At 45.4% G+C, this 24,759-nt stretch overlaps 4 protein-coding genes across 5 annotated transcripts; 1 reads left to right on the top strand and 3 right to left on the bottom strand.

Moving 5' to 3' along the window:
* LOC8077450 (7-deoxyloganetic acid glucosyltransferase) lies at positions 3,241 to 4,800 on the top strand. Its single transcript, XM_002462829.2, has one exon. The coding sequence runs from the start codon at positions 3,254 to 3,256 to the stop codon at positions 4,715 to 4,717; it is 1,464 nt and encodes a 487-aa protein (XP_002462874.1). The 5' UTR covers positions 3,241 to 3,253; the 3' UTR covers positions 4,718 to 4,800.
* LOC8077449 (extensin-like) lies at positions 8,438 to 9,094 on the bottom strand. The gene has a single exon (XM_021453586.1). The coding sequence runs from the start codon at positions 9,092 to 9,094 to the stop codon at positions 8,438 to 8,440; it is 657 nt and encodes a 218-aa protein (XP_021309261.1).
* On the bottom strand, positions 10,614 to 12,763 carry LOC8077448 (transcription termination factor MTEF18, mitochondrial). Its single transcript, XM_002460665.2, has one exon. It carries the CDS (start codon positions 12,664 to 12,666, stop codon positions 10,936 to 10,938), a length of 1,731 nt encoding a protein of 576 aa, XP_002460710.1. The 5' UTR covers positions 12,667 to 12,763; the 3' UTR covers positions 10,614 to 10,935.
* On the bottom strand, positions 14,471 to 20,042 carry LOC8077447 (uncharacterized Rho GTPase-activating protein At5g61530). 2 transcript variants are annotated; one of them, XM_021454101.1, is made up of 10 exons: positions 19,716 to 20,042; positions 19,091 to 19,157; positions 18,538 to 18,785; positions 18,021 to 18,083; positions 17,913 to 17,931; positions 17,444 to 17,542; positions 17,284 to 17,361; positions 16,955 to 17,199; positions 15,678 to 15,834; positions 14,471 to 14,967 (listed from the first exon to the last, which is right to left on the bottom strand). In XM_021454101.1, exons 1-10 carry the CDS (start codon positions 20,025 to 20,027, stop codon positions 14,825 to 14,827), a joined length of 1,431 nt encoding a protein of 476 aa, XP_021309776.1. In that variant the 5' UTR covers positions 20,028 to 20,042; the 3' UTR covers positions 14,471 to 14,824. The 2 variants fall into 2 exon arrangements, with proteins under 2 accessions (XP_021309776.1, XP_002460709.1); XM_002460664.2 differs by having other exon boundaries at positions 19,811 to 19,946.

Genomic DNA, 24,759 nt, shown 5'->3' with positions numbered 1-24,759 from the left:
ACGAGAGACTTTACATTTTTAAAATAGAAAAGAGTTCGACTCCTGGAAGGAATATATGACTAAGATTCATCCAGGTTCTCATAGCCATGATCGAATAGTAATTTCCAAATACAAATGAAATTGCTCAATCAAAAAAGTTTTCCAATCCAAACAAGGCCAAACGAGCCAATCTCCATGCTGCTTCCCTGAACACCAAAGTACAGCAGTGTGTGATAGACTAGACCAGAGATAGTATGGTGACGCTGGCATACAGTATGAATGATAAAGTGCATAAATAAAAGTCCACAGGATACATCTAGCAAGTACAGAGTTGGTAGACTGAGGCAGAAAAAATAGGTGGTGCATTGCTTCAAGGTCGAACTGTTTTGTGACAACAATGAACAAGTACTCAACAATCTATCAAGAACACTTCCTGAAACACTAAGAAATGAAAGTAGGCTCATAGATGGAACACATCAGAATGGTGCATGGCCTTGAGCTCAGGATACACCACTTAGGCCTTGTTTAGTTCCCAAAAAGTTTTGCAAAATTTTTGAGATTTCTCGTCACATAGAATCTTTAGACGAATGCATGAAGTATTAAATATAGACGAAAATAAAAACTAATTACACAGTTTGATCGGAATTGACGAGACGAATCTTTTGAGCCTAATTAGTCCATGATTGGACAATATTTATTAAATACAAACGAAATTAATATTATTCATATTTTGTAAATATTTTGCAAGTAAACAAGACTCAGTCAAGGAAATGGTGATTCCTAAAAATAGGGAGACCATGATGGAACTCCATATCGTCCAGACCCACCAATGCCAAAGTCAGTACAGTGTGAAGGACGAAAGAGTTGGTACTCCTTGGTCAACCCGAGAAGGCAAAGAAGTGAAAGACTAACAATGGAGACACTTTTGAATTCCATCTTTGTGCACATCTTCGGCCTTGTTTACTTCCAAAAAATTTTGCAAAATAGGAATAGTAGTACTTTCATTTGTATTTGATAAATATTGTCCAATTATGGACTAACTAGGCTCAAAAGATTCGTCTCGTCCATTCCGACCAAACTGTGCAATTAGTTTTTATTTTTATCTATATTTAATACTCCATGCATATGTGTAAAGATTCGATGTGACAGGAAATCTAAAAAATTTTGTAAAATTTTTGGGAACTAAACAAGGCCTTCATTTGTCATTAGACCTCAATGTGTCCTTGAGTCTTTCCCGAGTTCATAAGTTGAAACCAATTTATTTTTTAGAACAATCAAATTTGTATGTACTAAAATTTTAATCAAATTCATTTCTTTCCAGAAACAACCCGTCCTTAAAATCATAGCATCACTACATGACAACCTTACCATCCTTGAAGCAATGTAGCAGGTGTAGCTTTTTCCACACTCTACCAACTCTCCACATTTGAAGTTTTTCATCTTCATTGTCTTTTCATACTACTGTCCGGCTGATCTTTAAGCATACTTGGGCCTTGTTTACTTCCACCCAAAAACGCAAAATTTTTCAAGATTCTCCGTCACATCGAATCTTTAGACGTATGCATGGAGTATTAAATAAAGACGAAAATAAAAATTAATTGTATAGTTTGGTCGAAATTTACGAGACGAATCTTTTGAGCCTAGTTAGTCTATAGTTGGACAATAATTACCACAAACAAACGAAAATGCTACAGTGTCGTGAAATTTTTTCGTTCACGAACTAAACACGACCTTGGACCAAACTTTGGTTCCTGTGATGATACTTTCTTTTGTTAGTAGACATTGTGTTGTTCATTGATTATTGAGTCCTTGTGTTGAACTTGTGTTCATTGTGTTCTGTCAAACTGAATCAGTGGCACACTCCGTGTCTCCAAACCATAACTTAAAAATTTAACATATACTCCCTTCATCCCAAATTGTAAGTCATTCCAAAAATCTTGAAGAGACAAACTTTTCTAAGTTTGACCAAATTTATATTATAAAATAATAATTATTATGGTACTAACTAAGTATTATTATATTCTTTCTTAATTATGGTATGAAGAGTTTGAGAAATAAAAGTCAGGCCTTGTTTAGTTCCGAAAAGATTTCGGATTTCGGTACTGTAGCATTTTCGTTTGTTTATGACAAATATTATCCAATCATAAATTAACTAGGCTCAAAAGATTCATCTCGTGATTTACAGGCAAACTGTGCAATTAGTTTTTATTTTTATCTATATTTAGTGCTTCATGCATGTGCCGCAAGATTCGATGTGACGGAGAATCTTGAAAACTTTTTGGATTTCGGTGGTAACTAAACAAAACCCGGGCGTAACTGCAAGCGAACGGCGACTTCAACTTTTCCCCTTACCGCGCTTTCTCAGGGATATGTACATTTCCAATTCTACCCCTCCCACCTGAATCCAATTATTTTGTTCACCTGGTACATTGTTCGGCGCGAATCTTAACACCATGTATGCACTTCAACGGACAGGATAACCCGCCCGGCCACACATACAAACGTGAAATCCGCTTCCAGCCACAGCAGATTGATTGCGTATCCACCTTCTCAAGTCGTTGGAGCAGAGCCGGTGTGGGTTTCGATTGTGTAGAACCGACTTTGAAACCCGCGTCCTCGCTAGGAATGCCTAAATGCATTTTCTTTGTAGAAAAAAAAATACTCGATCCATGGGAGATAAGATAGGTTCGGACATTGTGCTTAAAAAGAAGATCTTTAGAGGCAATATAGGTCTTCTTTTGCATAGGACATATGAGGAGATTTTTTTTCGCTAAAACAATGTTGATTTTATTGTTAGAATTGTGCGTAAAAATTAAGGCCATGTTCCGCACCAGAAAAATTTTCATCCATCCCATCGAATCTTTGGACACATGTATAAAATATTAAATATAGATAAAAAAATAAACTAATTACACAGTTTGGTTGAAAATCGTGAGAAAAATCTTTTAAGCTTAGTTAGTCTATGATTAGCCTTACGTGCTACAGTAACCCACATATGCTAATGACAGATTAATTATGCTTAATAGATTTGTCTTGCAGTTTCCAAAGGAGTTATGTAATTTGTTTTTTTTATTAGTTTCTAAAAACTCCTCCCGACATCCTTCCGACACATCTGATGTGACACACAAAAATTTTTCCTCCAATCTAAACAGGGCTTAAAGAAAAAAAGTAGCTTCAAGCTGTGTCAAACGGCCAGGAGCTGATAGTATAAATGCAAATGATGCGCACGGGTCTTGCTACCAGTCCCTGACCCTGCTCGCATCTTCGGACGGACATGGCGCCGGCGCACGTCCTCGTGTTCCCGTGGCCGATGCAGGGCCACATCAACTGCATGCTCCACTTCGCCACGGGCCTCGCCGGCGCCGGCCTCCACGTCTCTTTCCTCCACACCGAACACAACCTCCGCCTGCTCGGCCTGGCCTCCGCGGCCGCCGCGCCGCGCCTCCGCTTCCTGTCCGTCCCAGATGGCCTCCCGGACGACCACCCACGCTCAGTCGGTGACCTTATCGAGCTCGCCAGGTCCCTGAAGACGGAGGGCTCCGTCGCATACCGTGCTCTGCTTACCACGTTGCTGCCAGTGCCACCGGCGGAGAGCCCGGGCGGCCCTTCCTCCGACGCCGGCGTCGATCCCGGCTTCCCGCCGGTGACATGCGTCGTCGCCGACGGGCTGCTGCCTTGGGCCATCGACACCGCCGAGGAGCTCGGTGTGCCGGCGCTCGCCTTCCGCACGGCCAGCGCCTGCAGCTTCTTGGCCTACCTGTCCGTGCCCAAGCTCTTCGACCTTGGCGAGGTCCCCTTCCCTGCCGGCGGCAGCCTTGACGAGCCGGTGCGCGGCGTCCCGAGGATGGAGAGCTACCTACGCCGGCGTGATCTCCCACGCCAGTGCCGCCGCCTGAGCGAGACCGTCGACGTCGATCCCATGCTGCACTTGCTCGCCACAGGCACCGCGCACAACGTCAACGCACGGGCACTGATACTGAACACAGCCGCCTCCCTGGAAGGCTCGGCCGTCACGAACATCGCACGGCGCACGCGGGACGTATTCGCCATCGGGCCTTTACACGCGGCGTCGCCGGCGGCGCCGGCGGTGGCCTCCAGCCTGTGGCGCGAGGACGACGGGTGCACGGCGTGGCTCGACGGCCACGCCGACAGGTCCGTCGTGTTCGTGAGCTTGGGGAGCCTCGCGGTGATCTCGCACGAGCAGTTCACGGAGTTCCTGTGTGGTCTCGTCGCCGCGGGGTACCCTTTCCTCTGGGTGCTCCGGCCGGACATGGTCGACGCAGGAGGACAGGACGCCGCGCTCCTCCGAGAAGCCATCCGCGCCGTCGGAGGCAAGAGCGCCGCGCGCGTCGTGCCGTGGGCGCCGCAGCGAGACGTGCTTCGGCACCGCGCCGTGGGGTGCTTCCTGACGCACGCCGGGTGGAACTCGACGCTGGAGGGCATCGTGGAGGGCGTGCCCATGGTGTGCTGGCCATTCTTCGCCGACCAGCAGACCAACAGCCGCTTCGTGGGCGCCGTGTGGGGGAACGGGCTGGACATGAAGGACGTGTGCGACAGGGCCGTCGTGCAGAGGACGCTGAAGGAGGCGATGGAGTCCGATGTGATCAAGGGCGCGGCGCAAGCGTTGGCGCAGCAGGTGAGGCGGGATGTCGACGGTGGGGGCTCGTCGGCGGTGGAACTTCAGCGGCTCGTCGCATTCATAGAGGAGCTCTCAGCACAGCCGAGCCATTACCGATGAGTAGGATGAATGGAGCGTAGCATAACATGTGCATGGCGAATCCATTCAGAATTGGTTGTTGGTTAACTTTTGATTCTATTTATTTTCTGGGGCTCCTCAGAGTCCCGGGCACTGGATGAATTGTATTCCTGTTAGCACTGGCAAATGGCAATTGGTTGTCGTGAGATTGTGCCATCTGACATTGTATTTTTGCTGTTATCTTCAACACTGTTTACACAAAAAAAAAACTCTATGGCACTAAAACTATGGGTAATGGGTCTATGGCACTTGTATCAAATCAAGAGCACCATGCCCTAAAACTGGCCCAATAACGTCCACTACTATTTATTTATTCTTCAAATTCACAAATGCACAGCCAAACAAGCTGTCAGTCTCTCACACTTCCGGTGAATAAACCTTTATAAAACACAGGGGAAATCGGGAAGAGTCTAATTTCCATCAAAGGAACAAATCAAATAACGTCATACACGATCACAAATATTTCTGCTTGATCTGTCACAAAATCTGACATGTCGATAGTAGCAACATCAGCTTGATTGCGAGAAATGACTTGGTTGATCAGCAAGCATAAAAAAAAATAAAAAAAAAACATAGATAGTACCAGGTTACTCTCTGCACAAAGTGGTGACAAACGCTGTGAAGACTAGCAGCAACTCGCCTCTTGAGAAACCCCTACTAGCACCATCAACTTCTTATATTAATGCAACATATCACACAAGTAGTAATCATCTCAAACATATCTTGAGATAATTGGGAAGCAAAAACATAAGAAAGCGCAAAGACGAATTTAGAAGTCCATGATGTCATCAAGAACATACGTTTCCAAATATATAATCATATACAACCATTACATATAAATCACCAAAAGGGGAAGGTTTTACACCAACCACATGCTGACAGTTTAGTTTTGCCGATAACACATGCATGGTCACTTGCGACTTGCACGATTCATGAACTAATCCAACAAAAACGGCGACTGCTCATGAACGAACAAGCAATGAAACTACTCATGCAGCAGCTAGTATCCGATTCCTGACAAGGAAGCCCGGGCCTGGCGCTCCATCTCCGGCAACAGGCTGCGGATGACGCGCACGCTCTTCCCCGCCGTGGTTGGCCTCGCCGCAGGCAGCGTCTCCTTCTTCTGCGCGGCGGTGGGCGGAGGCAGGGACGGCGGTGGAGTCGTCGGCGATGGAGAGGTCTTGATCACCCTGACGTGGTGTCGCCGGACGCGGACGGTGCCCTTGGGATCGCTGGATGGCCGGTTGCCGTCGTACACGACCTCGTAGCCTCCGTGGGTGGACGAGGACGACACGACCGTGGCTTTGAGCCAGAGCACGAGAACCTGCCCCGTCTTCAGCTTCGTGGTCCTCGTGCGGACACCAACCACCGTACCAGGCCTCAGAAGCGCGGCGACGCCCGGAGTTGCTCGGCTCGCGGACCCGGCCGAAGAGGGGACGGACCGAGGCGGTGGCGGAGAGGCGGCGACGCAGCGCGAGGAAGCGCGAGGCCGGGACTGTGGTGACGCGTCGGTGCCTGTAGAGTCTCGGGAGTGGGAGACCGTCGACGGTGGGATCTCCTGGTGCGGTGGACGATGGCGTGGATCCCGGACGGCGTCGCTCGAACCCTGACGCGGCGGCGGCGACGCGGACGGCTTCTTCCCAACCGACCTTGTGGGCGCCAGGGGCTTGGACCTCCTGCGCTGAAGCTCGCGGCGGACGCTCCGCATGCCGGCGGAAGAGGAGCGCGGCGGCAGATACATCACCATGGAGGGCGGAGGAGAGCTGCGGATGGATTGGGGCGACGACAAACAGAGAAAGATGCAGAGAATTGGGCGCCAGGAGAAGGGAAGGGGAGAGCGTGGGATTTAAGCAGCTGGGCTGGATCTGAGATCTGGCCCAGCCACGCGCTTCCGAGTCCGACTCGAGGTTGGGATGGATGGGCCAGTTGTCGTGAGGACCAAGTCGAAATCGAGGCCTGATTTTTTTTTTCTACAGCCGTTGGGTTTTCTCGGCTGGGATCATCTGCCAACTCTTCTGGTCGCCCATTAATTATCTGTTACGAACCATGCCAAACTCCAATCCTAGGTTTTATCAAAAAAAAAAAAAAACTCCAATCCTAGACAGTGTGTTTTTTTTTAACCCCTAAAAAAAAGACAGTGTTTGTTTTTAGCATTTCAGCATTTGCTAAAACAGATCAGACTAAAATCATTTTTGCACCAATATTTTGCTACACCAAATTAGACCTAAAATAGAAGCATCAGTCCATTTGCGGCAAAGTAATACTGTAATCCACAAATGCAGCAATATTGTTGATAATATTTACTGATTGCAGCAACAACACAATTTGATTTGATTTGGCCTGACGCAAAATGTGTTAAAAGCACGAAGAATATTAGAATGGCTCAGCCTTTCAGAGCTTGGTCACTTGGGGATCCATCTGGGCATTTGGCTCTATTCAGCCAAGCTGTTCTTAACAAAATGAACTTAAACTTCTACCTTCAATTATGAAACATCGAATCTTGAGTCAACAAGCAAAATCACCCACTACACTACCAGTTCTCTTCCATCAGGTGTTCAAGACAGCATACGCTATGACATGCACTATATCTCAAAATCACTGACTTTTTGTCATGATGCTTCAGAGTTCTGATTATCTGCCTCAAGAACTGCTTTTCAGTTTTGACCACGGTATTTATTCAAACAGGTCACAACAGAATGATTATCACAAGTAAAAAAACTGTGCAAACGCATATTTATGCAGTGATCTGGTGTTTACATCTCCAGTGACGAGATGCTCAGGCACATGATGGCAATCGCTATGTGAATGGGAACGGTCTGCTTGAACCTCATTCTGTCATTCTGTTCAAGAAAACCCTCTCAGAGAAAACAGTGGTCAGACCCAAAAATGAGTACAATGCCCCAACCTGCTGGCAGACAGTGCCGATGAAGTTCAATCGACTCGCCGGTTGTATTTATTCTTACAATTTCATGACAAAATTTGGTATTTACAAAATTCTGATCAACAATTTGTTTGTAAAGTCAGCTGGGGCAAAAGTAAATACACAGCCAGCCAAACAAGCTGTCACACACATGAGTTCGAATGAACCTTTTTCAGACACTGGGGCAGAGTCAATTTTCACAAGAGGAGAAACCAAATAAGATCGAAAACTGTACACGAGCACAAGAACTATCGGATCAGATCAGATAGCAGCAATAGCAGAAAACTGACTTGATTTGCCATTTGCGAGAAGACTTGATTTGCGAGAAAAAAAAGTTTGATTGGCAAGAACTGACTTGATTGAACACAAGCAGGCATCAGGAAAGAAAAAAACAATGATCCTACCAATTTAATTTCTGCACAAAGCAGTGACAATCACCTGCTTATTAATGCAAAAATACGACATAAGTAGTAACCATCTCAAACATGTGTAACTGTAAGCAAGAAGAACAAAACACAAGCAATCAAATAAAACAAGCGTTAATAATGATGTCATGAAGATTCAAGAACATACTTTTACAAACATATGATCATACGAGCATACATATAAATCACCAGAACGCTGGTCTCGGCAACAAAACACTATTACATGAGACTTGCACGATTCATGAACTAATCCAACAAAAACATCGACTACTCATGAACGAACAAGTAATGCATCACTAATTCACTATCAAATCCAGCGCAGAATCTCGCAGAAGCTACTATCCGGTTCATGATAGTTCAAGCGCAGACTGGAAGCTCCATCTCCGGAAAGAGGCTGCGGATGAGGCGCAGGCTCTTCCCTGCCGTGGTTGGCCTCGGCATGTCCTTCTTCGTAGTCGCGGCCACAGTGGCGGTGGGCGGAGGCAGGGACGGCGGTGGAGTTGTCGGCGACGGAGACGGATCGATCGCCCTGACCTGGTCCGGCGCGACGTGGACGGTGCTCTTGGGATCGCCGCGTGGCAAGTTGGCGTCGTAGACAACCTCGTAGCCTCCGTCGGTGGACGGCGACACGATCGTGGCTTTGAGGCAGAGCACGAGAACCTGCCCCGTCTTCAGCGTCGCAGTCCTCGTGCGGACACGAACCACCGTCCCAGGCTTCAGCTGTGCGGGGGCGGCGGGAGTAGCTCGGAACGCAGACCCGGCGGAGGCGGGGGTGCAGCGCGACGAAGAGCGAGGCCGGGGCTCTGGTGACGCGTCGGTGACGGTGGAGCCTCGGGAATGGCCGTTGGTCGACGATGGGACCTCCCGATGCGGTGGACGAGGGCATGGACCCCGGATGGCGTCGCTCGAGCCGTGACGCGGCGGCGGAGACGCGGACGGCTTCTTGGCGACCGACCTCGTCGGCGCCAAGGGCTTGGGCCTCCTGCGCTGGAGCTCGCGGCGGATGCTCCGCATGCCGGCGGGATCGGAGCGCGGAGGAAGGTACATCACCATGGAAGAGGAGGGTTTTGAGTCGATTGGATCGACGAGAAGCAGGGAAAGCTGTGGGTAGATTGCGGAAGGCGACGGCGGGTGAGCAGAGAGGAATTACGCGCCAGGAGAAGGGAAGGGGAGGGCGTTGGATTTAAGCAGCTGGGCTGATCTGGCCCAGCTACGCGGTTTCGAGTTCGAGTCCGACCCGAAATTGGATGGGTGGATGGGCCAGTTGCCGTGGCTTTCGAGTCCGACTCCGACCCGAAGTTGGAAGTTGCCGTGAGGGCCGAGTCGAAGTCTGACTGAATGAAACGAGGCCGGATCTTTTTTTCTTTTCAGCGGCTGGGGGCTCTTGCGACTGGGGGTGGGGGGGGGGGGGGGGGGTCTTTTGTTGTGATATTAGCCCTTTTTGTTTCCTCCTTTAGGCAGAATCCGATAGATTATTATTTGGGTCTTTTGTTGTGACATTTCTGCCAATTCCTGTTAAAAATCAACATTGGTAGTGGTAGCATTTCAGTGAAACACCAACTGGATAGAAATTTGATGATTATATTTAGTATTTTCGTATTTGCTAATCATTGCCGCAGTTCAACGTTTATACAGAATAGAGTGCATCAAATATAGGACTCCCTGCAAATTAAAATTACAGTAGGCCTCATTTTAGAGGAACACATACATACTAAGGGCCTGTTTGGTATAACTCACAAGTCACAACAGCTTAAGCTGTTTTTCTGTTTTTATCAAACACTTATTTCTAAAACAGCTTTATAGGTGAAGCTGTTTTTCTTCTCTCATAAAGATATGAGTTGAGATGAAGCTAAAAAAAATAAACTTATTACAGCTCTCTCCCTCATTTCTCTCCCTCGTCTATGCATGAAGTAGTTGGTGAAGCTATTTTACCAAATATTTTTTTCAAAACAGCTCAACTTTATCTAAAAAGTTGCTTATGAAGCTATTTTCTAAAAAAACAGCTTTACTAGTGGAGTTGAGCTATGTCAAACAAACCTAACAGTTTAACAGACAAGTCAAACATATTGGACGTTGATACGAACTTATCAGTGCAGGGCAAAACCTGAAAACTTGCGAAACCAGAGTAAGGCCAGAAGGGTATAACAACAAACTGCCACAGATATTTTTCCTTTTTTTCCAAGAATAGTCTACAAGCTAAACACGAAGAATGAGCAAAGATTCGTAGCGCTTTAGCTCCATAAAAGCTAAATTGATTCTATCACGGTCTTGTTTAGTTCCAAAAAAAATTGCAAAAATTTTCAGATTCTCCGTCACGTTGAATCTTGCGGGCCATGCATAGAGCATTAAATATAGATAAAAAAATAACTAATTGCATAGTTTACCTGTAATTTGTGAGACGAACCTTTTGAGCCATGGTAGGACAATATACTATCAAATACAAACATAAATGCTACAGTGTCTATTTTCCCTATATATAGCTTTCAATATAGGGATCAACGAAATATCATGATGTATAACAATAAGGACTCCGTTTGGTACTAACAGATGGTAGTTAACTATTGTCAAGAATGTGATGAATACACCATGCTGTTCCAGTAAGTGCATAGCCACAGGAGGAACGCGGAAATTGGACTCAACAGAGTTCAAATTTACAGCACAGCTTTACCACAATCAAGTTACAAGGATTGCTATCTAATTGGTGTATCCCTTTCATGCTACGTATGCAGGAGCAAAAAAAATTTGCCAAATATAAAGCTGCTACATCTAACAACTACCTCAACAGAGAAAAGGATGCACATGGCAAATACTCTGTACCATTAACAATCAATGTCAATATAATTCCAGACATCTAATTATATGTTTTCTGCATACTGATAGATGTTCTTGAGATAATACTCCATATGTCTTCTTGAAGAAAAACACTCAAGCCACAACTTTGGAACTGCAGGATGCACAAGGTAAAGGGTACTAATGAACCTCTTCTCTGAGTTAGCAAGCACTGTTGCAGGGGCTAATTTTTTTCTAAGCAAGCCATGCTCTTGGAGCCACCAAAGCATTGTATACCTAGGCTTGGTCCTGTTCTCCAAATCAAAACACAGAAATGCAGGGAAGCAATGCAGGTACTCCAAGGAGTAGCCCAGCTCCTCTGTGAGGTAGTTCAACTTCTCATTGAGCATATCCTTACTCTGGTTCAGCACCTTTGGAAAAACGCGCAAGATCCGACATAGTATCTTATACTCCACTCCTCTTTCCAGGAGGTAGTCAAACCGCTCCAACAGCAAATCCCTGGTGCTGTTAAGGGCAGGAATTACCTTGGTGGTTATCTCATTCTCACCATACCCAACACTTTTCAAGAACTCCAGCTTCTTGTCTACAAAATGTGCTTTCCTCTCAAGCATGACCTTAGCCATCCCATCCAGGAAAGCTCTTTCAACATCGGCATCATAGCTATCATCCTCCAAAACAAATTCTGGTGATAAATAGCGCAAACTCTCCCCACCAGCCAATATCTTCTCCAGGAACCGATGCTCCAGCTCCATTGCCCGCAGCACCCTAGGAAGGTTTTCCAGTTGGTTCTTCCCAACAACATATGGGTGCTTCTCCACCGCAGCATCGATCTCATCCTCTGCTAATCCAACCCTCCGCAGATACCTTGGCACTGAGATCACCACATCAGAGAAATCAAGATCGAAAATCCTGGCATTGCTCAGCAAAAACCTTCCCATCTCCTTCCCCTCCATCCCCAGCTCCTTGAAGAACCAAAACCTCTCAGCAATCCTCTTTTCCCCGAGCTCAAGAAACACCCACTGGCTGCCTCCGACAAGTCCCCCAATGCTACCAATCTCTGCCCCGGCATCATAAAACATCCGCATCCTCCGGCACACCCCCGAGAACGCGTCAATGTCATTGCTGGAACTCAAATCCGGCCACAATCCTTTGAACGTGGCGGCAATATCCTTAATGAGTACGTCATAGTCGGATAGATCCCCCTCAAGAAGCGATGGGAAGGTAAGGCAAGCGGCGATGATCGCGGCGCGAGGGAGCCGGTGGAGGCGGGCCTCGAGAGCGGAGAGGCGCGCGGAGATGAGGTCCGGGGGCACGTCGAGGAGGACGCTAGGGAAGAGGAGTCCGAGGCGTGACCACGGGAATCCGAAGTGCGCGAGCGCGGCGACGGCGCCGAGCAGGGAGGGGTGGTCGGAGAGGAACATGGAGTTCAAGCAGGGGGCCGCCGCGGTGGGCCCGCCGATTGATTCGAGGAAGAAGGGGAGCTCATTGAGCGGGTGGAAGTTGAGGTGGCGGCGGAGGTGGGCGGGAAGCTCCGAGGTGGGGAGGGAGCGCGGCACGGTGGGGAGCGCGGCGAGGAAGGAGAGGAGGGAGCGCGGGGAGTGCGCGGCGATGGAGTCGGCGTGGGAGGACGCGAGGCAGCGCGTCGAGTGGAGGTACTCGGAGATGACGGCGCGCGCGGCGGGGACGGCGACGTGGCGGAGGCGGTAGGGCAGGTTCCGCAGCTTCGGGGGTGCGAGGGCGGCGTCGGTGGAGGAGAAGCGGCGGAGCTGGAGCGCGACGCGTAGGCGTAGCGGCATGGCGGGGCTGCGCTGCTCAGCTCTGCTCTACGGCATTGTTCGGCTTCAGCACAAGGGGAAGGGGTGAATGGGATGAGCGACAAGAGAAGGGGGTTTGAGGCTAGGAACGTTAGGGTTTTTTCTGTCCGCTGTTGGCTCCGGCCTGGGCCCTGAAGCTACAGCTAGTCAGCTACCATGGTTACTGGCCGAAAGAGAAAACTAGCAAACCAAAAATTAAAAATCAAATGATGCCCAATGTTGCAGAGCAGCCAAATTTTACCTTGGCTTGGACACACCTTGGCACAAACCAAACACACTTTTAATATTAGATGAACAATGTTGCAGAGCAGCCATCGCCTGTTCGCTGGTCTGAAAAGTCAAGGCTGAAATTACTGTTGGTTGATTTATTGTGAGAGAAAAATATTGTTGACTGATAAAAAAAATACGGCTGAAAAGAAAAGAGAACAGGCTTGGCCCGGGGTGGCATTTCGTATTTAAAACTTATTATAATTTAGTAGGATTTATGCTACCTCCCGGTTGATTTTTTTTACTAGGATTATAGTACTACCCTGTCGGTTTTAGTTGATGTTTTTGTAAAAAAAAAGTTATATGCAAGTCAAAGTCCATGTCTTGAATGATAACTAAAACTGAGGCTTACCAATTACCACACTTTCAATAGGTTTAGAGATTGAGCTAAGCATTAAGTTTTAGGTTAACCTTATTGTTAGAGTAAATAAAAATACTATCACATTGTCTACCCACGTGATGTGTTAATCCTATGTATCCTATATAATAGGCCCATGGGGCCAATGCAACATAATACAAAGCATCTCCAACAACTTTGTAAATCCACTTTGTATTCTTATTATTTTGGCAAAAACACAAAAAGAGCTCTCCAACAACTTTGTAAACTAACTTTGTATTTTTCCAAACTTTGTAAATTTCTCCCACGCGCGCGTAAATTTACAAACTTTGTATCGGTGTTTTTCGGCCCCGGCGCCGCCCCCGCTCGCTGCCTGCGCCGCCCCGCGCCGCCCGCCCGCACCGCGCACCGGCCGTCCGCGTGCCTGCGCCCCGCCTCCCCGCGCCGTCGAGCACCGGCCGCCGCGTGCTCGCCCCTGAGGGACCTAGGCTATGATAGATTTTCTTTTCTGGACTTTTCTGCAAAAAATACTAGACAAAGATTTTTAGATACGTCCTTGGCATGATAGATTTTCTTTTCCGGACTTTTCCGCGAAGTGTTATGACGGGATTTACCAAGTGAGAATAAGGAGTTGTTGGAGATGGCTTTTTCACTTGGTAAATAATTTACCAAATTGCTAAAACTCAAGATATACAAAGTGAAATTTACAAAATTGTTGGAGATGCTCCACTTACGAAGAGAGAGGAGGTTATGGCGTTTTTATACCTGCTAGGCTGCTACACGATAATGATGTTTCAAATTGCCAAATTACAATACGGCTTTCTCCCCTACCGCCAGATACAAGCAGGAGAAGCTCAAAATTCTCATTCTCGTGACCATCACATCTTCCAGTGAACGGTCCATATTGGTCAAAGCAGCTTTCCCTCTACATCCGGCTTCCCATCAAATATATACGCAGGCTTCTCATTTCCTTTCACGATCCTTCCAGCCAAAAAAAGAAGAAAAAAAAGAGGAACCGTCTACAGATGCGACCCTAGTCTAATCAGGCAGACAGACAAGCAAACTTTGATAAACCTGGTCAACGAACATGAAACCACATGCAAAGCAGTAGAGCCATTTGCACAACTTCAACACCAAAGTAAATTAGCTTCCAAATTCAAAGACCTATGTAAACCCGTCAAGAAAAAAATTGAAATCTTGTAAGGCAATATCTAGAATGATTTGTTTTGAAGTATGTTACACCAGCTAACAGCGAATGCACAGGAAAATAATTCCCAATTAACAGTAGCGAAGCTAATTCAGCAAATGATCAAAACAGCACATCTGGTTTACATCCATCCAAGTATACTTTTATTGATATGACATGACCAGATTCTAGTCCCGTGGAGAATTAACACTAGCGTATATACACACCTACTCCAAAAATGTTCCGGCCAAAATGCTTATCCCTAACAATAGCGAGCGGTAATCCACCTTCCTACCTGGAACTTGTACATAGCACGAGCTAACACCAGAGAGATCTAGAAGAGATGCTGATCATCTCCACACGGTTTCATTTGCATCAGTGAAGATGGCATTGTGATGCTCGATGAGACACTGGATGACCTCAATGGAGCTGTAGTCTGGCGGTGAAGCATCGTCCAAGGGGATCTGGGATGAAGCATCCTCGTCATCCTCGTCTGCAATCAATTAAGCAGCTAATGTTCAGTTGGCCAAAGAAGAAACCTTTGCGAACAAATAGGATTGTAGTTCCTAGTGACAAAACTAAATATTTTATGAAAAATCCAATTGATTAAATAGTCCACTTGAACTGAACCAAAAAACTTTTGCGGCATAAACCCTGGCCCACCTAAATAAGGCCTACCATTCAGATGAAAATCATCCAGAACTTTTTTATTTGAAAATCATCTGAAACTGTGATAGTACACTAACAAAAATCCTGACAGACATTTTTGTAAGGAATGTAGCATGCGCTTGGAGGGGACCGCCTAACCTGAACTCTGATTAACATGCCTATCAATGTTGGCCTAAATGTCTACCGGTTCATGTAATGGAGAAGTAGCTAAGGGTTTACAGATGGACTGATGTACCCACGTATCTGTAACTTCTTTTGGCTCGTTACTTGGTAGTTGGTAGGCAGTTGCCACATGGCCCACGATCTCAATCATTAATTCATGCTGGGCCAAAAGATAGAGGACAGCAAGTACCTTTCTTGGCTAACATGAGCCAATTCCAGATTTGATAACTTAAATGGTTGGTGCCACAATTGATACAGACAACTGCCACAAGGGCAGACACAGACTAAATTGCTCTATGCCACAATGATCAGAGACAACTACAAAATATCTGAGATTATAATAATAAAATAAACAAAGTAGAATTTACATACCTAACAGGTCCCATGTGGCAGTATTTGATGTTGTATCTACAATTTTTGGAGGCGGTTTCAGGGTAAACTTGAGATGGTTACGCAAATCTGTGCCAGCGTCACCTTGCCGCCACATGATCAAAGGCGCAAATTCCACAGCAAGGCAGCGGGAGTCCATCTGCATTGCATACAAGAAAAAAGTTGTAAAACACCACCCCAAAGGTGATTCAGTAGTACAGTATTAGTTAGGACGAAGAGACCAACTCGAGAAATACAGAAATTAAAGCAGCATTTTTTGCATATGTAAATTACTAAACTATGAAATGCTTTACTGCGAAAAGATTTACAATGTGGTTTATCAATCTACACTCTACAGACAAAACAGAACAAGATCATTTAGTCAGTATATTTAATCCCATCTGTTTGCTACATTGCTCATGTTTTTGTCCCAATCAGATAGAAGTGGCTAACAAATGTGTAATTGAGCCTACAGCTAATTAAGCAAACTATTGTGGTTCCTTTTTAAAGAGCTTTTTTTTCTGAATTTGAATGGAAGAGTAGTGAAACCTGAGCTGAGATTTGTCATAAAAGTTATTTAACTCTGGTAATATGAAAGTTACCATGAACAACAAATAAACAAATCTAGTTTAGCACTCTCAAACCCAGTGGTGGCCAACTCTTTAAAAGGCTTGTTTACACTTCTATACACTTTACATACAGTTTGGTTCTTCATTGATAAATTGGGCTTATTTTGCAGAAAACACTAGGGTTCAAACCAAATAGATAGATGCTGCATCTTCCACTGGATCTCAAAACAACTAGGTGGTATATGGATTAAGTGTTCAGTCCATGTTACTCCTGAAGATGTTATAGACAGTTTTACTGATTTCTAGTACTGCATTATATTATTCAAAACAGGATGTATCTGTTACTGGGTTTGTTACAAAAGTCTTTCAGAAACCCAAACTGTCAGTCAAGCCACGTTAGGTGAAATTGCCATTTCCTAACATTTTTCAGCCCTGTCAAAGCTAAAGATAAAAATGTGCAAGACAATTAAAATGTCAGGGGCATACAATTCCATATTAAGTGGCTCCAAATATGTACTGAATCTGAATGTTAAAAGGTGTTGTCCACAAACAGTCACAATAACCCTGCTAATAATCTGTATATCGTATATTCAGTTCAGATTTATTACTTTTAATTCCAAAAATATTGTCCAAAGACAGAACAAATAAAAGGAATAACAACATGCAAATGCATCATAGAGAAGAGTAACAAACATTAGGAATCAGATCTACCTTGTTAAGTGAAGATTTACGGCTGACTCGAAGCAGCAACGCTGTAACAAACTCTAGCGTCATGTAGTTCACATTTGGAAGCTTCTTCAATATGTTCCTAAGATCAGGAATGCTAACCCTCGCAGCTCGAAGTTCATCATAAAGCGAAAATGTAGTAAGCGGCTCAGGGATACTGGCAAGGTAGCACTTCACCAGTGCACCTACATCAATAGGATTTACACCTTCAGGTAAAGATGCACCAGAGTCTGCAAAATATGAAAAAAAAATCAGGGGCATGGAAACAAATGATAGCTAAGCTAAGCTTAAATATGATTGAGAGGCAGTGATACCTTCATTGTAAAGAGAAACTAACTGCTGAAGAACTTTTTTGTCGCCTTCTGATTTGAATAAGTACTCATTATTCAAACCTGCGAAGAAAATGATCAGAAATCATACAGTAGTAAAATTAAAATGGAGAGAAGCTTTCTGTATAATTTTCAGCCAGTTCACCTGATATAACCAGGTAGTCAGCACATCTCACTAGCACCAAGGGCACAGCTTTACCAGATTGCTCTCGTTGTACAGTGGCTTCAATAGGAACACCAAACACTGCAAGATTATGATTTAATAGTGGATCATTTCTTCTTGTTCATTGCTGCTCTTACTGTACAATGGCTTGAACAACTATTTACATTTTGTATCAGAGGGTCATTTCTCACAGGTCACACAATCCACAATAGACAGAACAGACATAAACTTACAGAAAATATTAGTAAAGAATAAGTTAAACAAGCCAGGCAAAGAATAGCAACGTAAATCAACACAAAACTTAAAGGCATATGACTCCACACTAACACGATGCTACAGGAAATTTAAGCTACTACAGGAACAAAAATAACTGCCTGGATGCTACAAGAAAATATATGTGCATTGTCAACTATGATAGACATGAATCCTGGATATTGAATTGTGAGCATACCATCAGTGCTTGCGACTCCCTGGGGCAAACAGTCAGAAATGAGAATCAGCATTGTACACAGAAAAGGTCAAATTGTGTTACTAGGTAACAGAATTCCAAATCACAAACCTTCTGCCAGCGTTCAATATTGTTCAAGATACTCTTGCTTTTATCTGCAGTTTTTTTAGCAGCCTGCAAGCACATGAAACCAGAAAAGGATGAGCTTCTCTAAAGACGCTACTTTTTATCATAAAAGGAATGCAAGGTCGAAATTCCAATATCCCAGAGAAAATTACATTTCTCAACCCGGAAACATTTAAGATAGCTATTTAATACACCAACGATTCTGCCATGATGTTCACACCTGGAAATGCCAATAACCAAGGTGCACTACTTGTTACTCCATTTTTTCCCTGGCAATGATTTAGTGCACTATTCAACCAATCTTTATGTTGGTAATAATGCAGAATAGACAAATTTGCAGAACTACTGCAACAAGGAACTCTTGCCTTTTCCACTAAATTGTTTTTGGGTATAATTCTAAACAATTGCAACAACAAACTGATTACACAGAGAACTCCACAGCAGGTGAAACCACACTGACCAAATAACATGTCAAAGTACTTCTGTTGAAATGCATACATACCTCTTCAACTTTGACCTTTCCCACTGCAACCTTCTCCTTTGTCTCTGAAATGCCTTTCCTGAAAAGCAAACCAGTGGAGGCAGCAGCAGTGATGATACGCTCTTGCACTGTCTCGTGTGGTGGATGTTGCTGCTGCTGCCTAGCCTCCTGGAAGACAGCCCACCGACTCTTCACCACGGACCCAACCTTCCCAGCAACATCAGCTATATTATCCCCAGCCGATTGCCCTGCCTGCTTCAGCTTGACACCTGCATTAAATCAGTACAGTAAGGTTAAAGTTCCAGGCAAGGCAGACATAAAAAAATAGTAATAGCATAGAAATACAAGCAGCCTGCGCAGTCACACTCTCAGGACTATACTAGCAGCTAGATAATAGCTCCAAAGCACATCATAATCCTTACCTTTATCAGTGCCAAAAAGCTATGGAGTACTAGTAAACCACAACATCATCATGATAAAGTAATTTGATGGAATGATTACACTGAAGTAGGAATATTCATATAGAAAATGATTACCAAGTGATTTACAACAAACACCAGGATGTCACACTTACTGGATGTGGAGAAGAAATCTGTGGCCTTGCGGCGCCACTGGGGCGGCTCAGCCAGCGGCATCACTACCTGCACAAGATGAGGAACATCCACTGAGCCATAACACAGCCTGAGTAGAAGCACGAAATGGAGTATATACTCCGTAGCAGAATAGCACAAGGGAAAAATCAGAACCACTCCCGTAACGCAACCACCAGTCAATTGAGTGTCATATCATGGATTAATAACTCCGCAAAACATCTAGCATAAACAGACACCCTGAAGTCGTAAACAACAAATGAAAAGCTGAACCACATGGATTAATAACTCCGTACAGCATCAAGCATAAATAGACATCCTGAAGGCTTAAACAACAAATGAAAAGCTGAACCACACGGTTATATTTCTCCTGAACCCAAACGAGCTAAAAACCAACCCAGCTCCTCATCACAAACCCAAACACAAGCCAACCCCAGACCAAACCAAGTTAAACCAACCAGCCCAAGTAGATCAACAGCTCGAGCTAGTGACGAATAAAAACCCTAATCGATGGAAAAAAAAACACGCACTCGACGCCGATCGAAGTTCGAGCAGGCGAAGATCCAAAGCAAACCAAAGCGACAGAGAGAGACGCGGGATCGAACGAACCACGGCCCGATCCGGCGAATCAGCGGGCAGAGCGGGAATGAACTGCGAGCTGGAGCCGACCGAAGAGGCAGGAAGCACGAGAGCGGGGCGATTACCTTGCCTCTCCTCTGGCTCCCGAATCGAATCGGAAATGGAAGCGAGAGGCGAATCGCGGTGAGAAAGCGAGAGGACTGGGACTCTGCCGCCCGTTCCGCAAGCTGAAAATGAGTTGGGTTTTTGTTTGGGGCGCTCTGCTCCGGGTTGGATTCTGGTTGGCGGCGTCGAGTCAATGGCGGAGGCGAGCGAGACGCGGGAGGGATTTGGGAATCCCATTCCCGGTCGTGACGTTGCGCCGCGCCGCCTCTCGCTCACTCGCCTCCACGTGGGCCCGGCGGAGAGCCGGTGCTCGGTTCTAGAAGCATCTGTGGCCGCGGCTGCGGGACTCGGGAGCCGGAGTGGGATAGGGATAGGTGCAAAGGAATGACGGATGGGTGGCCGAGAGACGTGCGTGCATTGATTGACTTGGCCACCTGTTTCCGCGCGGGATTGGGACTGGGGATGGAGATGGCAGCCTGGCAGGCGACCGGGCGTGCTTTCGCCCGCCTATTTGGTGTTTGACTATTCTCATGGATGATTTTGCGTGGGAGGGAGTATTGTTTGACATTAATATCCTTTGGTTTAGGATGATTGGATTAATTACTGTAGGCCTTGAGAATGACAGTAGTTATGGCACGCTATGTTGTACAATGTACAGAAACAAGATAATAAGGCCAGTCTCAATGGAATTTCATGAGAGTTTCATACACATTAAATATGCTGATGTGACGCTATGGTAATGAAGAGAGATGATAAGAGTTTCATGGGAGTAGAGAGAGTTTCATCCCCATGAAACTCCAATGCACTGTTTTCAAAATATAAATGTGTTGGAAACTGGGCTATGAAACTCCCATTGAGGATGGCCTAAAAAGATAAAGAGAGATTTACTTGTATGGCCTTAAAAAAATGCCTCTTCCTTGTATGGCTTTATTTTTTTTGAACTTCCTTCTATGGCCCTCAAACAAACTTTTATTTCTTCTATGGCCACTTCCAAAAAAAATGCCTCTTCCTTGTATGGATTTTTTTTTGAACTTCCTTCTATGGCCCTCAAACAAACTTCCATTTTGTTTGAGGGCCATAGAATGAAGTTCAAAAAAAATAAAGTCATACAAAGAATAGGTTTTTTTTAAGGCCATACAGGTAAATCTCTCTTTTAAGCCTAGTTAGTCCATAATTGAACAATATTTGTTAAATATAAATAAAAGTTCTACAATATCTATTTTGCCAAAAATTTAGAATTAAATAAGGGCCTTGTTTAGTTGCATTTTTTTTGCAAATGTGCACCGTAGCACTTTCGTTTATATTTGACAAATATTGTCCAAACATAGACTAAGAGCAACTCCAATCCAGGCCCCTACTTGAGCCCCTACCCTAAATTTAAAGAGTTTTGACAAAAAATCAACTCCAGTGGAGTCCCTACTTGAACCCCCATTTTACATGTCCCCCCAAATTTTAGTTTGAGCTCCCCAGATCTAGCAGCCCCCTACCCGTGGGACCCACCCCAATTTTCCCCCTCCCCACCCCGCCCCGCACGTGGTAGCGCACGGCGGAACCGCGCCGCCGCCGCCGCCCGGCCCCGCGCCGCCACGCCGCCCACGCAGCCGCGACGCTGGGCCGCGCTCGAGGGCCGCCGCCGCCGCTGTAGAGCCGTCGTGCGCCGGCGTGCAGGAGCAGGAGGGCCGCCGCCCGACGCCCGCAGTGGCCGCCACCCTCGCCGGCCGCCTCCTGCTGCCGAGGGGAGCAGAGCAGCAGCTCGTGCACGCGTCGATCTCCACCCCACCGGCGCATCTCCACCACCCTGCCGGTCTCCATCGCCACGCCCACCCCTCTTCTTCGTCTTCTCCCGTGGAGATCAGTTTGGTGATCTTGCCTGTGGAGGTTCTGCTCTGCTGCCCCCATCTGTAGACATTAACTACTGCCCCCATCTTGCCTGTGGAGGACCTGTGGTCTTTTTTTTCTATCTCACAGTAGTGAAAAGGCATGATAGGAAGTCAGTTGCATCAAGAAGCAGTCGTGCTTGTGACTTAGTGAAGCCCAACGTATCGAAACCATCTAATAATTCCAGAGTGAAGAGAGTGCCCATGAGAAATGTTAAAAGCTCCACCATTGATGAATTAGTGGTATGCATCCTTTTGTTTTTTAATGGAAAGTATGCATCCATCTTTATGAGTTTACAACATTTCTTGGAGATTTTCCATTCAGTATTTGCATACTACACCTCTATATAGCATGCCAAATAATCAGTCACAATCTAAGAAGTTATTGAAACTGAAATCACAGCTTTTGTCCATAGATTCAGAAAGTTAATTGACCCTTAGCTTTAGAAGTTTTCAGCTAAATCATTTAGACAGTAGTGTAGATGAAATCATCAGGACACTGATTTGCATGCAAGTTAATATATGTGTATATTTTGTTTAACTTAATTCCCTTGCTCATTCTTTTGCTCATAACGTAGGCTTATGAGATAGAAAAAGAGATCTTTCATGCCTTAGGACGAAGCATCTTCTGGCGGTAAGGAACTGCGGATTTGCGCTCTTCTAAACACAATTTTTGTTTCCAGCTCTTTTAAAGCTCAATATTTTTGCACTGAGCAACCACTTTCTGGATTCTGGGGACACACAGAACCCCAACAAAGGAAGCTGAAATAAACACTGCCAGCAAAACAGGCTGTGTTACACTGGATTGCAGGGCCAGAAATGCAGATTATCAGCATACTTCTCACTGGAGGAATTGCTGAAAGAGATGAGCTGATGGAGATGCTTTGATCACTAGTGTTTCGGACATGGGTTGGCAAGGTTTGATTTGCATGGAAGAGACAAAATGCTTCGTCAGAGATGCTGGGGAAGACATCCTATCCTCGCTCATCGAGGAAGCTGCTCTGGACATGTGTCATGAAGATCTAACCTGTAGCTTCAGTTTGAACATCATCGGCACAACTTAGTGCTTGTAGTTGTATTTTGTGTTAGGTTTGAAGTAGATTTCGCCTTTGTAATCATCCGGACATGATTGTAATCTGTCCGCGTGGGAAATCAAAAAAGGAAAGAAAGAACATGTTTGAGTTATATATGGGTGTTTTTTGTTTATGGGTGTCAATCTGTCAATATGATTCTTTGGCTTTGTTCATCAGTAAATATTCCTACTGTACACAGGTTGCAAAGCATCAGAAGACGAAGAAAGCTGAAGCTTTTTCATTATATCAGGTTCATCATTTCCTGAAGGCATGAAGCCACCTCCTAACCTGAACTGGACATCAGCCTTTGAAGATGGCATGCCTGAAGATGACATGCCTCAACTGAACTGGAGACTCAAGATGGCATGCCTCAAGATGCCATGCTTGTAATAGGAGACAACTATCCTTTGACAAACCTCTCTGAAAGTCCAGCTAGTGTTTATTCAGTACTAAAGGTGTGTGTAATACTGTATATAGCTTCATGGAAACTGGAGTCGATCTTAGATAATGCAATTTTTCAGAAAACTGAAAGTCGATCTCATCTTTCAATTTTCTGTCAATTGTTTCTAGTTAGCAGTAGCCTTTATTCATTCCTATTGTTTGCATGATGTCAACAGCAGAACCAACAACCTGTTACTGTTCCTATTGTTTTCACATCTATGTATTAAAGAAACTGATCTTTAATACAGAGAAACATATGGCGCTCTCGTCCTCGCCGGCGATGCGCAGGCATCCTCCCCGTCCACCGACGAGGCCATCGAGCCGCCTTCATTGCCATAATGACACGCTCATACAACCGGCAACTGACGACTGGGCTGACGACCTGCTGGCGCTGGAGCTGTTGACGAACACCTCTGCTCGTGCAGAGGTAAGCACCGACGTCGGCGATCCTTCATCCTGGTCGTCGCGCAGGAGCAGATGCTTCTCCAGCTGCTTGAGCTCCGGCGCGGGCTTCTTGGGCGCGCCGGTGGCACGGGCAACGGGAGAGGGGCGGCGGGCGGCTGGCGGCGGGCAGGGGCAGGAGCAGGAGCAAGGAGGTGGGGTGGCGACAGAGGTGTCCTCGCTGCTTGGGCAAGGCCACGGGGCAAGCCGGCGAGCGGAGCAGGCGGGGCGCCGACGCCGGAGTCGGTGCGAGCGGGGTGCTGCTAGGATGTTGGGCTGTTGGATAGGGTGTTGGGCTGGAGTTGGATGCAATTTTGGGTTCTTATTTTTTATAGTCCAGCCTGCAAATAGAGTTTTAGGGGTTTAATTTGAAGACTTGGGCTGGAGTTGCTCTAATTGGGCTCAAAAGATTCGTCTCGTAAATTACAGATAAATTATACAATTAGTTATTTCTTTTATCTATATTTAATGCTCCATGCATGTGCCGTAAGATTGGATGTGACGGAAAATCTAAAAAATTGGGCAAATTTTTTTTTGAACTAAACAAGGCCCGCCTTGGTTGAAAAAATGGAAACACAAACGTAAATAAAATTGAACTTCAGATGTTACCGGCGGTAACAGATTTGAACTAGCTGGCCTTTAAGTTGCGTTACTGTATAGGAATCAAACAGCTCGTTAGTGCCATTGGGAGCATAGCGATGAGGTTATCTCAACAGAACTACAATAAAGTCTTGTTTAGATACACCCAAAAACCCAAAACTTTACAAGATTCTACGTCACATTGAATCTTACGGCGCATGCATTAAGTATTAAATATAGATAAAAAAATAACTAATTGCACAGTTTACTTGTAAATCACGAGATAAATTTTTTAAGCCTAGTTACTTCATAATTAGAAAATGTTTATCAAATAAAAACGAAAATGCTACAGTGTCAAAATCCCAAAACTTTTTGCATGTAAACAAAGCCTAAGACTTCAAAAGTAAACGCCAGCGCGTGCCAGAGCAAAATCAGGCCTTGTTTAGATGCATCCAAAATTCCAAAACTTTACAAAATTTTCCATCACATCGAATCTTTAGACGCATGCATGTGGCATTAAATAAAGATAAAAAAATACACTAATTGCACAGTTTACCT

The sequence above is a fragment of the Sorghum bicolor genome, chromosome 2, assembly GCF_000003195.3.
Source record: "Sorghum bicolor cultivar BTx623 chromosome 2, Sorghum_bicolor_NCBIv3, whole genome shotgun sequence".
Taxonomy (NCBI): domain Eukaryota; kingdom Viridiplantae; phylum Streptophyta; class Magnoliopsida; order Poales; family Poaceae; genus Sorghum; species Sorghum bicolor.
This window is presented reverse-complemented; position numbering and strand designations above follow the sequence as displayed.

Bases quoted from the DNA above. Each gene is read 5' to 3' on its own strand.
- LOC8077450 (XM_002462829.2), top strand. From the start codon at position 3,254: ATGGCGCCGGCGCACGTCCTCGTGTTCCCGTGGCCGATGCAGGGCCAC.
- LOC8077449 (XM_021453586.1), bottom strand. From the start codon at position 9,094: ATGCGGAGCATCCGCCGCGAGCTCCAGCGCAGGAGGCCCAAGCCCTTG.
- LOC8077448 (XM_002460665.2), bottom strand. From the start codon at position 12,666: ATGCCGCTACGCCTACGCGTCGCGCTCCAGCTCCGCCGCTTCTCCTCC.
- LOC8077447 (XM_021454101.1), bottom strand. From the start codon at position 20,027: ATGGGATTCCCAAATCCCTCCCGCGTCTCGCTCGCCTCCGCCATTGAC. The intron at 19,158-19,715 runs GTTCGTTCGATC...CATCTTGTGCAG, and splicing joins ATTCGCCGGATCGGGCCGTG to GTAGTGATGCCGCTGGCTGA. The intron at 18,084-18,537 runs GTATGTATGCAT...ATGTGCTTGCAG, and splicing joins GAAAGGTCAAAGTTGAAGAG to GCTGCTAAAAAAACTGCAGA.